A 14,617-nucleotide genomic window follows, 5' to 3' on the forward strand; every position below is an offset into this window, starting at 1 on the left:
CTATTGGTTAGACAGTTTCCCCTTTAATGAGGTTGACTGTTAAAACTGTCTCTGATATTAGACTGAGTCACACAGAGACTCCAGCTGTGCAGCGAACAGACACAAACCTACAACTGAGATCACAGCAGACTTTACAACAGTAGAAGATACAACAATAGAAGTTACAACAGTAGAAGTTACAACAGTAGAAGTTACAACAGTAGAAGATACAACAGTAGAAGATACAACAGTAGAAGTTACAACAGTAGAAGTTACAGCAGTAGAAGTTACAACAGTAGAAGATACAACAGTGGAAGTTCCACTGCATTTCAACACACATGTGTAAAGATGTCAGAGGAAATCTATGAAAACTGCGATGGATTTAGTGGCAAAAAAAAGTATAAAATAAATAAAATAGAGACCATGGACATTAATGATCAAATATACAACAACGAAAGACCCATCATGCCCTGCAAGAAGGATGGAGTTGGTGATCAACATTCAGGTAACAGTTTAACCTGGTGTATTGCTAGATGCTGACACACACTTACACCCCAACACACACACGCACACACACACACACACACACACACACACACACACACACACACACACACACACACACACACACACACACACACACACACACACACACACACACACACACACACACACACACACACACACACACACACACACACACACACAGTTCTCATTTACATAAACATTCACACCCAAGTCAATACATGTTAGAATCTCCTTTGGCAGCGATTACAGCTGTGAGTCTCTGGGTGAGTCTCTAAGAGCTTTGTACACCTGGATTGTACAATATTTGCCCATTTATTATTTTCAAAATTCTTCAAGCTCTGTCAAATTAGTTGTTGATCATTAGTTGGCAACCATTTTGAAGTCTTACCATAGGTTTGCAAGAAGATTTCAATCACAACTGTAACTTTGCAAACTCCAGTGTAGATGTGGCCTTGTGTTGTAGGTTGTCTGGTGGAAAGCAGACTGAAACAGGTTTTCTTCTTGGATATTTCCTGTGCTTTAGCTCAATTCTATGATTTTATTTTATCCTGAAAAAACTACCCAGTCCTTAAAAATTACAAGCATACTGATGCACATGATGCAGCCACCACTATGATTAAAAATGTTGAGAGAAGTACTCAGTAATGTGTTGGATTGCCCCCCTGTGTTCCGTACAAAAAAGGGAATCGGTCTTTTCTCAAAATCTTATTATGACCTACAAACTATAATGCTGCTGAAAGATGAAACTCTCACAAACGTGATGGGTTCTCCATTTAGGACGTCCACAAGCCTCACACGACTCTGAAGGTCCACAGTACCACTAAAAAAAAAAGTGAATGGAAGTCTATACAGTGCCTTGCGAAAGTATTCAGCCCCCTTGAACTTTGCGACCTTTTGCCACATTTCAGGCTTCAAACATAAAGATATAAAACTGTATTTTTTTGTGAAGAATCAACAACAAGTGGGACACAATCATGAAGTGGAACGACATTTATTGGATATTTCAAACTTTTTTAACAAATCAAAAACTGAAAAATTGGGCGTGCAAAATTATTCAGCCCCTTTAAGTTAATACTTTGTAGCGCCACCTTTTGCTGCGATTACAGCTGTAAGTCGCTTGGGGTACGTCTCTATCAGTTTTGCACATCGAGAGACTGACATTTTTTCCCATTCCTCCTTGCAAAACAGCTCGAGCTCAGTGAGGTTGGATGGAGAGCATTTGTGAACAGCAGTTTATATATATATTTAGTGGACGTATATAGGGAGATAATTTATTATATATTATATATTTAGTGGACGTATATAGGGAGATAATTTATTATATATATATATATTTAGTGGACGTATATAGGGAGATAATTTATTATATATATATATATTTAGTGGACGTATATAGGGAGATAATTTATTATATATATATATATTTAGTGGACGTATATGGAGATAATTTATTATATATTATATATTTAGTGGACGTATATAGGGAGATAATTTATTATATATTATATATTTAGTGGACGTATATAGGGAGATAATTTATTATATATTATATATTTAGTGGACGTATATAGGGAGATAATTTATTATATATTATATATTTAGTGGACGTATATAGGGAGATAATTTATTATATATTATATATTTAGTGGACGTATATAGGGAGATAATTTATTATATATTATATATTTAGTGGACGTATATAGGGAGATAATTTATTATATATTATATATTTAGTGGACGTATATAGGGAGATAATTTATTATATATTATATATTTAGTGGACGTATATAGGGAGATAATTTATTATATATTATATATTTAGTGGACGTATATAGGGAGATAATTTATTATATATTATATATTTAGTGGACGTATATAGGGAGATAATTTATTATATATTATATATTTAGTGGACGTATATAGGGAGATAATTTATTATATATTATATATTTAGTGGACGTATATAGGGAGATAATTTATTATATATTATATATTTAGTGGACGTATATAGGGAGATAATTTATTATATATTATATATTTAGTGGACGTATATAGGGAGATAATTTATTATATATTATATATTTAGTGGACGTATATAGGGAGATAATTTATTATATATTATATATTTAGTGGACGTATATAGGGAGATAATTTATTATATATTATATATTTAGTGGACGTATATAGGGAGATAATTTATTATATATTATATATTTAGTGGACGTATATAGGGAGATAATTTATTATATATTATATATTTAGTGGACGTATATAGGGAGATAATTTATTATATATTATATATTTAGTGGACGTATATAGGGAGATAATTTATTATATATTATATATTTAGTGGACGTATATAGGGAGATAATTTATTATATATTATATATTTAGTGGACGTATAGGGAGATAATTTATTATATATTATATATTTAGTGGACGTATATAGGGAGATAATTTATTATATATTATATATTTAGTGGACGTATATAGGGAGATAATTTATTATATATTATATATTTAGTGGACGTATATAGGGAGATAATTTATTATATATTATATATTTAGTGGACGTATATAGGGAGATAATTTATTATATATTATATATTTAGTGGACGTATATAGGGAGATAATTTATTATATATTATATATTTAGTGGACGTATATAGGGAGATAATTTATTATATATTATATATTTAGTGGACGTATATAGGGAGATAATTTATTATATATTATATATTTAGTGGACGTATATAGGGAGATAATTTATTATATATTATATATTTAGTGGACGTATATAGGGAGATAATTTATTATATATTATATATTTAGTGGACGTATATAGGGAGATCATTTATTATATATTATATATTTAGTGGACGTATATAGGGAGATCATTTATTATATATTATATATTTAGTGGACGTATATAGGGAGATAATTTATTATATATTATATATTTAGTGGACGTATATAGGGAGATAATTTATTATATATTATATATTTAGTGGACGTATATAGGGAGATAATTTATTATATATTATATATTTAGTGGACGTATATAGGGAGATAATTTATTATATATTATATATTTAGTGGACGTATATAGGGAGATAATTTATTATATATTATATATTTAGTGGACGTATATAGGGAGATAATTTATTATATATTATATATTTAGTGGACGTATATAGGGAGATAATTTATTATATATTATATATTTAGTGGACGTATAGGGAGATAATTTATTATATATTATATATTTAGTGGACGTATATAGGGAGATAATTTATTATATATTATATATTTAGTGGACGTATATAGGGAGATAATTTATTATATATTATATATTTAGTGGACGTATATAGGGAGATAATTTATTATATATTATATATTTAGTGGACGTATATAGGGAGATAATTTATTATATATTATATATTTAGTGGACGTATATAGGGAGATAATTTATTATATATTATATATTTAGTGGACGTATATAGGAGATAATTTATTATATATTATATATTTAGTGGACGTATATAGGGAGATAATTTATTATATATTATATATTTAGTGGACGTATATAGGGAGATAATTTATTATATATTATATATTTAGTGGACGTATAGGGAGATAATTTATTATATTTATTTATTATATAAGGGGATAAATACATGCACAAAAAATAATAATAAAATGATTCCTGATCTTTCTAATATCTCTCAGATAGAGGACAGACACTTCAGAACAAACTTCCTTCTGGTATTTTTGGGGACAATCTGTTGTTCCACGTAGTGAATCTGTTATTCAATGTGTTTCTATTGGCTAATAGCAGTAATGACTATCTGTTATTCAATGTGTTTCTATTGGCTAATAGCAGAAATGCCAAATTCATGCAATCATTTTTTTTAAATAATTTTTTTATACTTAAAACTATAAATCAAATAACCCCCGGCTTAGACCCTCCTCATCTCCCACGGCTCAGACCCTCCCCCACTCCCCCGGCTTAGACCCTCCCATCTCCCACAGCTCAAACCCTCCCCCACCTCCCCCGGCTTAGACCCTCCCACCTCCCCCGGCTTAGACCCTCCCATCTCCCACGGCTCAGACCCTCCCCCACTCCCCCGGCTTAGACCCTCCCATCTCCCACCGCTCAGACCCTCCCCCACCACCCCCGGCTTAGACTCTAGAGGGTTAATCACTATAATTGCACACAAAGTGATTCATTGCAACTTATTATGTGACATGTTAAAACCAGTTGAGTCTATGGGGGCGCTATTTCATTATTGGATAAAAAAACGTGCCCGTTTTAAGCGCAATATTTTGTCACGAAAATATGCTCGATTATTCATATAATTGACAGCTTTGGAAAGAAAACAGTCTGACGTTTCCAAAACTGCAAAGATATTATCTGTGAGTGCCACAGAACTCATGCTACAGGCGAAACCAAGATGAAACTTCAAACAGGAAATGAGCAGAATTTCTGAAGCTCTGTTTTCCATTGTCTCCTTATATGGCTGTGAATGCACCACGAACGAGCCTGCCCTTTCTGTCGTTTCTTCAAGATGTCTGCAGCATTGTGACGTATTTGTAGGCATATCATTGGAAGATTGGCCATAAGAGACTACATTTTCCAGGGGTCCGCCCGGTGTCCTTTGTCTAAATTGGTGCGTAATCTTCAGGTGCGGGCATTTTCTCCTGGGATTCAGGAGAGAAAGCACACTTCCACGAACGATATATCATCGAAGAGATATGTGAAAAACACCTTGAGGATTGGTTCTAAACAACGTTTGCCATGTTTCAGTCGATATTATGGAGTTAATTTGGAAAAAAGTTTGGCGTTTTGATGACTGGATTTTCGTTTTTTTTTGGTAGCCAAACGTGACGCACCAAACGGAGCGATTTCTCCTAAACAAATAATCTTTCAGGAAAAACTGAACATTTACTATCTATCAGAGTCTCCTCATTGAAAACATCTGAAGTTCTTCAAAGGTAAATTATTTTGTTTGAATGCTTTTCTGGTTTTTGTGAAAATGTTGCCTGCTGAATGCTAACGCTAACGCGAAATGCTACGCTAGCTAGCTACTGTTACACAAATTATTGTTTTCCTATGGTTGAGAAGCATATTTTGAAAATCTGAGATGACAGTGTTGTTAACAAAAGGCTAAGCTTGAGAGCTAGCATATTTATTTCATTTCATTTGCGATTTTCATGAATAGTTAACGTTGCGTTATGGTAATGAGCTTGAGACTGTATTCACGATCCCGGATCCGGGATGGCTAAGTGCTAGAGGTTAAGCAAATGATTCATGAGCTTATTTAGGTTGAAGTGGTTGAAGACTTGTTGAATAAAGACATTTCAGATTTTCATTTTATATATATATATATATATAGCAGAAATGCCAAATGCTAAATATATATATATCTATATACAGTTGAAGTCAGAAGTTTACATACACCATAGCCAAATACATTTAAACTCAGTTTTTCACAATTACTGACATTTAATCCTTGTAAAAATTCCGTGTCTTAGGTCAGTTAGGATCACCACTTTATTTTAAGAATGTGAAATGTCAGAATAATAGTAGAGAGAATGATTTATCTCAGCTTTTATTTCTTTCATCACATTCCCAGTGGATCAGAAGTTTACATACACTCAATTAGTATTTGGTAGCATTGCATTTACATTGTTTAATTTGGGTCAAACGTTTCGGGTAGCCTTCCACAGGTTTCTCACAATAAGTTGGGTGAATTTTGGCCCATTCCTCCTGACAGATCTGGGGTAATTGAGTCAGGTTTGTAGGCCTCCTTGCTCGCACAAGCTTTTTCAGTTCTGCCCACAACTTTTCTATGTTATTGAGGTCAGGGCTTTGTGATGGCCACTCCAATACCTTGACTTTGTTGTCTTTAAGCCATTTTGCCACAACTTTGGAAGTATGCTTGGGGTCATTGTCCATTTGGAAGACCCATTTGTGACCAAGCTTTAACTTCCTGACTGATGTCTTGAGATGTTGCTTCAATACATCCACATAATTTTCTTTCCTCGTGATGCCAGCTTATTTTATGAGGGTGCACCAGTCCCTCCTGCAGCAAAGCACCCCCACAACATGATGCTGTTCGCAAATGTTGTCGGTGGTGAACAGGCGGGACGTCAGGCTTGGTATTCCTAGAACCGGGGCGATAAGTAAGTGTGAAATTGAATCTACCGTTGAAGAACGCCCATCTGGCTTGCATCCACACAATGAATGGGAGGGATTACAGAGCCCTCCAGCCAGTGACACCAAACCTCAAGAGGCAGCTTAACTGCCAGGAGTTCCAGATTACCGACATCAAAATTCCTCTCTGCCGGTGAGAGCTTACGGGAAAAGAATGCACATTTTTGGAGCTTCTGATCAGACTGGGACAGAACAGCACCTCCTCCGTTGTCGGAGGCGTCCACCTCCATGATGAACTATAGTTCTGGGTCTGGCTGAGTGAGGAGTGGAGGTGAAGCGATGAGTTCCAGGAACGCTCTCTCTGTCTCAGGGGTCCAATGGAACAGAGTGGAGGGGGAGGTGAGAGTGGTGAGAGGTGCTGCCAGACGACTGTAGTTGAGGGGTCCAGTGGAACGGAGTGGAGGGGGAGGTGAGAGTGGTGACAGGTGCTGCCAGATGACTGTAGTTGAGGATGAAACGTCTGTAAAAATTGGCAAACTCCAGGAAATGCTATATCTGCTTCGGGTTAGAGGGCGTAGGCCACTCTGTGACTGCCATGTCTTGGTGGGGTCCGTACGTAACTCCCCCTGTGCAATAATACAACACAGGAAAGACACAGAGGAAGCATGGAACTCACATTTCTCAGCTTTGACAAAAAGCCGTTGGAGAACTTGGCGAAAGTGCTGCTGGTGAGACTCAGGGTCCTTAGAAAACAATCGGAACGTCATCCACAAAGACAAAAACGAAGTGTCCAATCACATCCCTCAGCACATCATTGACCAGGTTCTGGAAAACAGCAGGGGCATTAGTAAGACCTAAAGGCATGACCAAATACTCAAAGTGGCCAAGTGGTGTGTTAAACGCAGTTTTCCCCTCGTCCCCCTCTCTGATGCGCACAAGGTGGTAGCCATTCCGGAGGTCCAGTCTGGTGAACACAGTGGCACTGATGAGTGTGCAAGGATACTTGTTCTTGATGTTATTCAGTCTAGGCCTCAGTGACCCATCCTTCTTCACAAAGAAAAACTCAGCACCCACCCCTGGGAGGTAGAAGGCCTGATAAGTCCTGCAACCAGGGAGTCCTGGACGTACCTCTCCATAGCCTCCAGCTCGGGGCGAGAGAGGTTATACAACTGGCTACAGGGGAGAGGAGCTCCAGGCTGGAGGACAATGGTGCAGTTGTACGGCTGATGAGGTGGCAGCGACAGGACGCGGTGCTTGCTGAACATAGGAGCTAGATCTTGATACTCTGGAGGAACTGATGACAGGTCAGGATGTGGTGCTGAACACAGGAGCTAGATCGTGATACTCTGGAGGAACTGATGACAGGTCAGGAGGTTCTGGAATGGGGCACAGACAAGGCAGGGGCAAGGGCAGAATGTAGACAATTCTAGTGAAAAAAAAATAATTCCGAATGGTTACCCTTCCAGCGTTCCTGTCGATCTGAGGGTTGTGCAACTTTAACCATGGATGGCCAAGAACCAGGGGAGAGTGAGGACAGTCGATTATGTGGAAAGTGATCCTTTCCTGGTGCTTTCCAGAGAGATGCAGGATGACAGGGGCGGTCCTCTCCCAGACACGGGCGAGGAGCTGTCCGTTGAGAGCGTTGGCATCGAGGGGTGAATCGAGTGGAACAGAGTCCAGGCCCAACTGGGTAACGACACCACGGTCCAGGAAACTCTCGTCGGCGCCTGAGTCGATGAGAGCAGGCAGGGGAAGAACCTGGCTCTGCCACACGAGGGCGCCGTCAAGCAGGGGTCTGGGGGAGAGATGGGCAGGCGATTTGGCTCAACGGTAGGTCCCCCACTACTGCCACCACTTTTGCTGGACGCAGGGAATAAGTGGAGACAAAGTGACCAACCTGGCCACAGTATAGGCAGCTTCTATGGACACAAAAGTAGACACAAATACAACTCTGATAATAATTTGTTCTGCAGTGTTTTGTCAGTGGTGGAAGAGATACTCTGGAGCTGCTGCAGTGTGTCTGGGGCTGCTGTGGGTTCTCCTACTGGCTGGGATCATAAGCAGCTTCTAGTGCTGATTCACCACTGCCTCTCCTCTGGAGAGAGACGAGCTGCACGGAGGCAGACAGTCAGGAAGGAAATCTTGACCCGTTCACTTGCATAAGAGTTGGGCTGTTGCTCGAATACTGGTGAACATTGTACCAAAAAGGCTCTGTGTGTAGATTGATGAAGACAATGTTTATGGATGATGAGGGAAAAAACAACTGAATCCATTTTAGAATAAGTCTGTAACGTAACAAAATGTATAGAAAGTCAAGAGGTCTGAAAACTTTCCAAATGCTCCGTAGCCATGTTATTTAGACTTGTTATTCTTCTTCGTTTATTCACTGTGTATTTATTTATTGTGTCACTATTTTAAATGTTGTATATTTAACTCTGCATTGTTGGAAAAGGCTGTTGTTTACGAAGCAAATGACAAATTAAGTTTTAGATTTAGAATTAAATAGGTGCCAGCAATCATTTTGGGTGCCTGAACTCTGCACTATGTTTACGCCAATATTCTGTAAGAAGTTCTGGAAGTCAAGCAGTAGAATATGTGAGGTTCTGGAACTCAGTTCTGGTGTTCTGTCCCTTGTCAATCTTGTGTATTTCCCTCAGTGATTCAAACAGAAAATGGACACAAAATTAGACACAAATACAGCAAGTTTTTATGGTAATAATTTGTGCTTCAGTGTCTTGTCAGTGGTGGAAGAGATACTCTGGAGCTGCTGCAGTGTGTCTGGGGCTGCTGTGTGTTCTCCTACTGGCTGGGATCATGGGACTGTTTCTCTACCGTGAGTTTGATATGTTCTCACTCAAACATTCTTCATCATCAGTGGTGTAATGATCAGGGATCAATTACATTTATATTCCAGTCAATTACATTTACATTCCAGTCAATTACATTTACATTCCAGTCAAATCAGAAAGTAAACCAAATTCCACTGTTACCTTGTTCATTGGTCATATTGTTTCACAGAGAAAAACCAATTGACCAGTTCCAACACCCTGACTGAAGAGAGAGACCAGTTACAGACCTGCGGAAACAACCTTACTGAAGAGAGAGACCAGCTACAGACTAGCAACAACACCCCGAACGAAGAGAGAGACCAGCTACAGACTAGCGACAACACGCTGACCAAAGAGAGAAACCAGTTACAGACCAGATACAACACCCTGACCAAAGAGAGAGACCAGCTACAGACCAGATACAACACCCTGACCAAAGAGAGAGACCAGCTACAGACTAGATACAACACCCTGACCAAAGAGAGAGACCAGCTACAGAAAGAGACAGAACGTCTGAAACAATCTTTAGTTGAGAAAGGTGAGTCAAATTGTCTAATGACTGTTCTGTTTGACAGTCTCTGTATCAGTTCACATGTCACTTACAAACAGGCAATTCAACTTTAAAGGAAATATTTAAATGAAAAATGTGTGAAACAAAGTCCGACTTCCAAACTGTCCATTAGTTAGTACCCGTCTTCCTTGAGTGTTTGATTTATATTTAATTAAATGTTGTAATAAAGTGACTAAAGAAGGAAATGTTCAACTTATAGTTTGTCCGCGAGGATGGAAGAAGCTTGGTAGCAGTTGTTACTACGTCTCTACTGAGAAAAAATCCTGGGAGGAGAGCAGACAGGACTGCAGATATAGAGGAGCAGACCTGGTTGTCATCAAGAACCAAGAACAACAGGTGTGTGTGTGTGGTAGAGAGAGAGAGAGAGAGACAGGGATGCAGCTTAACACCCTCCCTCTTCATATATATCAAAGAATTGGTGAGGGCACTAGAGCAGTCTGCAGCCCCGGTCTTCACCATCCTAGAATCTGAAGTCAAATGTTTGCTGATGATCTGGTGCTTCTGTCACCAACCGAGGAGGGCCTACAGCAGCACCTAGATCTTCTGCACAGATTCTGTCAGACCTGGGCCCTGACAGTAAATCTCAGTAAGACAAAAATAATGGTGTTCCAAAAAAGGTCCAGTCGCCAGGACCACAAATACAAATTCCATCTAGACACTGTTGCCCTAGAGCACACAAAAAAACTATACTTACCTCGGTCTAGACATCAGCGCCACAGGTAACTTCCACAAAGCTGATGAAGGATCTGAGAGTCATGGCAAGAAGGGCCTTTCTATGCCATCAAAAGGAACATAAAATTGACACACCCATTAGGATCTGGCAAAAAATACTTGAATCAGTTATTCAGTTATTGCACTTTATGGCTGTGAGGTCTGGTGAGGTTGCCGCTCACCAACCAAGACTTCACAAAATGGGACAAACATCAAGTTGAGACTCTGCATGCAGAATTCTTCAAACAATATTCTCTGTGTACAACGTAAAACACCAAATATTGCATGCAGAACAGAATTAGGCTGATACCCGCTAATTATCAATATCCAGAAAAGAGTCGTTAAATTCTACAACCACCTAAAAGGAAGCGATTCCCAAACCTTCCATTACAAAGCCATCACCTACAGAGAGATGAACCTGGAGAAGAGTCCCCAATGCAAGCTGGTCCCGGGGCTCTGTTCACAAACAGACCACACAGAGCCTCAGGACAGCAACACAATGAAACCTAACCAAATCATGAGAGAACTCAATTATAATTACTTGACACATTGGAAAGAAATAACAAAAAATCTAGAATGCTATTTGGCCCTAAACAGAGAGTACACAGTGGCAGAATATCTGACCACTGTGACTGACCAAACTTAAGGAAAGCTTTGACTATGTACCGACTATGTACAGACTCAGTGAGCATAGCCTTGCTATTGAGAAAGGCCGCCGTAGGCAGACATGGCTCTCAAGAGAAGACAGGCTATGTGCACACTGCCCACAAAATGAGGTGGAAACTGAGCTGCAGTTCCTAACCTCCTGCCCAAATGTATGACCATATTAGAGACACATATTTCCCTCAGATTACACAGATCCACAAAGAATTTGAAAAAAACAAAACCAATTTTGATAAACTCTTGGATATATTGAGTGAAATACCAAAGTGTGCCATCACAGCAGCAAGATATGTGACCTGTTGCTACAAGAAAATGGCAACAAGTGAAGAACAAACAAAATATAAAAACAACCCATATTTATGTTTATTCATTTTCCCTTTTGTACTTATCTACTTGCTCATAATATCTGAAGTATCTTTATTGTCTTGGAACTGTTGAAAGTGTTTACTGTGCATTTCTATTGTTTATTTCACTTTTGTTTATTATCTAGTTCACTTGCTTTGGCAATGTCAACATATGTTTCCAATAAAGCTCTTAAATTGAATTGAAATTATTTTAGAGAGAGAGAGAGACAGCGAGTAGAAATGGCTAGGTATTAACAATGTTGAATCTCTTCCACATCTACAGACATTTGTCAATTGGTTATGCGGGGTAAAGAACTATGTCTGGATTGGTCTGACTGACTCTGTTTCTGAGGGGACCTGGAAATGGGTGGACTACACACCACTGACCACAAAGTAAGACATTAATGAATTCTGTGTCACTATGACATCACTGTCTGGAGAAGTAGGTTCAGAATGGACAGCCTGATTCTCCTACAGGTATTGGAACAGTGGACAGCCTGATTCTGTGTTGTTTCTTCTACAGGTATTGGAACAGTGGACAGCCTGATTCTGTGTTGTTTCTTCTACAGGTATTGGAACAGTGGACAGCCTGATTCTATGTGTTGTTTCTTCTACAGGTATTGGAACAGTGGACAGCCTGATTCTGTGTTGTTTCTTCTACAGGTATTGGAACAGTGGACAGCCTGATTCTGTGTTGTTTCTTCTACAGGTATTGGAACAGTGGACAGCCTGATTCTGTGTTGTTTCTTCTACAGGTATTGGAACAGTGGACAGCCTGATTCTGTGTTGTTTCTTCTACAGGTATTGGGACAGTGGACAGTCTGATTCTATGTGTTGTTTCTTCTACAGGTATTGGAACAGTAAAGAGCCTAATGGTGGAAGAGCAGAGAACTGTGTGTACTTCTACTCCTGGTCATCAGACACAGGAGCTTGGTGGGACTATGACTGTTCCTATCAATACAGATGGATCTGTGAGAAATAGGATTCATCCTCGGTACCCTCTGAACTGCTAAATAAGATTATGCGAAGTACTATATATCGTAATATATTTTCTACTTATTCAATTTACCTTGTCAACTACATACAATATATAACAAGACAAATGTAGAATACATTATAATAAAACTATATGCAATAACAATACAATGAATTGATAAGAGAAGGACTGTTCGGTCTGTTGTTGAGGAAATTCACCACTAAGGAATTCACAGTCACAGAGGTTCACTGACTCAATACAATCCTAATGTTAATGTTTATTATTAATACTTTTTAGTTTTGTCTACTTGCTAAATATTTGTCTTAACTCTTCCCGAACTGCACTGTTGGTTAAGGGCATGTAAGTCAGCATTTCACGGTAAAGTCTACACTTGTTGTATTCGTGGCATGTGACAAATAAAGTTTGATTTGATTTGAAGTCATATCAGCACGGTTGGTTCCTGCATGAGACTGACTGATACCACACCAGGCTTCTTACCTTGAAACTGAGATACTCCTTTTGGTTCCCAGAGCAATGTTCTAGGTGCACTGGGAAATTGTTTATACAGTGACAGTTTAGATTCCGCCCATGTACTGCACAGTCAATCAGTTACTCGCATGAATCCAACCAAGTTGGACATTAGAAAAACAGCATAATTCTAAACATACGAGTGGATAAACAGAGAAAATGTCACACTATTATATAATAGTAGATCTAACATGGAGTCTAGAAGGACTGTTCTCTACTGTATAATAGTAGATCTAACATGGAGTCTAGAAGGACTGTTCTCTACTGTATAATAGTAGATCTAACATGGAGTCTAGAAGGACTGTTCTCTACTGTATAATAGTAGATCTAACATGGAGTCTAGAAGGACTGTTCTCTACTGTATAATAGTTGATCTAATATGGAGTCTAGAAGGACTGTTATCTACTGTATAATAGTTGATCTAACAGGGACTGCGGTTGAAAATTAGCCGGCTGGCTAAAACCGTCACTTTTACTGAAACGTTGATTAATGTGCACTGTCCCTGTAAAAATTAAATAAACTCAAACTCAAACATGGAGTCTAGAAGGACTGTTCTCTACTGTATAATATTTGATCTAACATGGAGTCTAGAAGGACTGTTCTCTCTGCTGTATCATAAATCTCTGACCCTCTAAGACTCAAAATGTGAAAGTACCATATATCAGATTTCAGTTAAGACCCATGTGCAGACTGTGTAGAGGTAACAATGTTTATTGTAACAACAGTGGCAGGCAAACGACAGGTCAAGGCAGGCAGGGGCAGGCAGGGGTCGATAATCCAGAGTAGTGGGGCCAAGGTACAGGATGGCATGCAGGCCCAGGGTCAGGTCAGGCAGAGGTCGGTAATCCAGAGTGTGGGCAAAGGCACAGGACGGCATGCAGGCTCAGGGTCAGGTCAGGCAGAGGTTGGTAATCCAGAGTGGGGGCAAAGGTACAGGACGGCAGGCAGGCCCAGGGTCGGGTCAGGCAGAGGTTGGTAATCCAGAGTAGTGGGGCCAAGGTACAGGACGGCAGGCAGGCTCAGGCAGAGTGGTCAGGCAGGCGGGCTCGGAGTCAAGACAGGAAGGGGTCAAAACCAGGAGGGCGAGATAAGAGAGGCAGGAAAAAGCAGGCGCTGAGACACTAAACGCTGGTAGGCTTGATTGAACAAGACAAACTGGCACAGACAGAAAACACAGGTATAAATACCCAGGGGATAATTGGGGAAGATGGGCAACACCTGGAGGGGGGTGGAGACAAGCACAAGGACAGGTGAAACAGATCAGGGCATGACACTATATATATCTTACAAACACAAACACACATGGAAAAGTAGCCACCCCCCCACCTGAGA

The 14,617-nt window shown here is 39.1% G+C and overlaps 1 protein-coding gene across 1 annotated transcript in view; it reads left to right on the plus strand.

Annotated features, from left to right (window-relative positions):
- Positions 1–12,922, plus strand: part of LOC139419345 (C-type lectin domain family 4 member M-like) — a 41,559-nt gene extending 28,637 nt beyond the window's left edge. The window contains exons 4-5 of the mRNA XM_071169285.1: positions 12,065–12,174; positions 12,631–12,922. Coding sequence (XP_071025386.1) covers positions 12,065–12,174; positions 12,631–12,763 — 243 coding nt within the window. The 3' untranslated portion in view covers positions 12,764–12,922. The remainder of the gene's footprint in view (positions 1–12,064; positions 12,175–12,630) is intronic.
- The last annotated feature ends 1,695 nt before the right edge of the window (positions 12,923–14,617 follow it).

Source organism: Oncorhynchus clarkii, chromosome 10 (assembly GCF_045791955.1).
Source record: "Oncorhynchus clarkii lewisi isolate Uvic-CL-2024 chromosome 10, UVic_Ocla_1.0, whole genome shotgun sequence".
Taxonomy (NCBI): domain Eukaryota; kingdom Metazoa; phylum Chordata; class Actinopteri; order Salmoniformes; family Salmonidae; genus Oncorhynchus; species Oncorhynchus clarkii.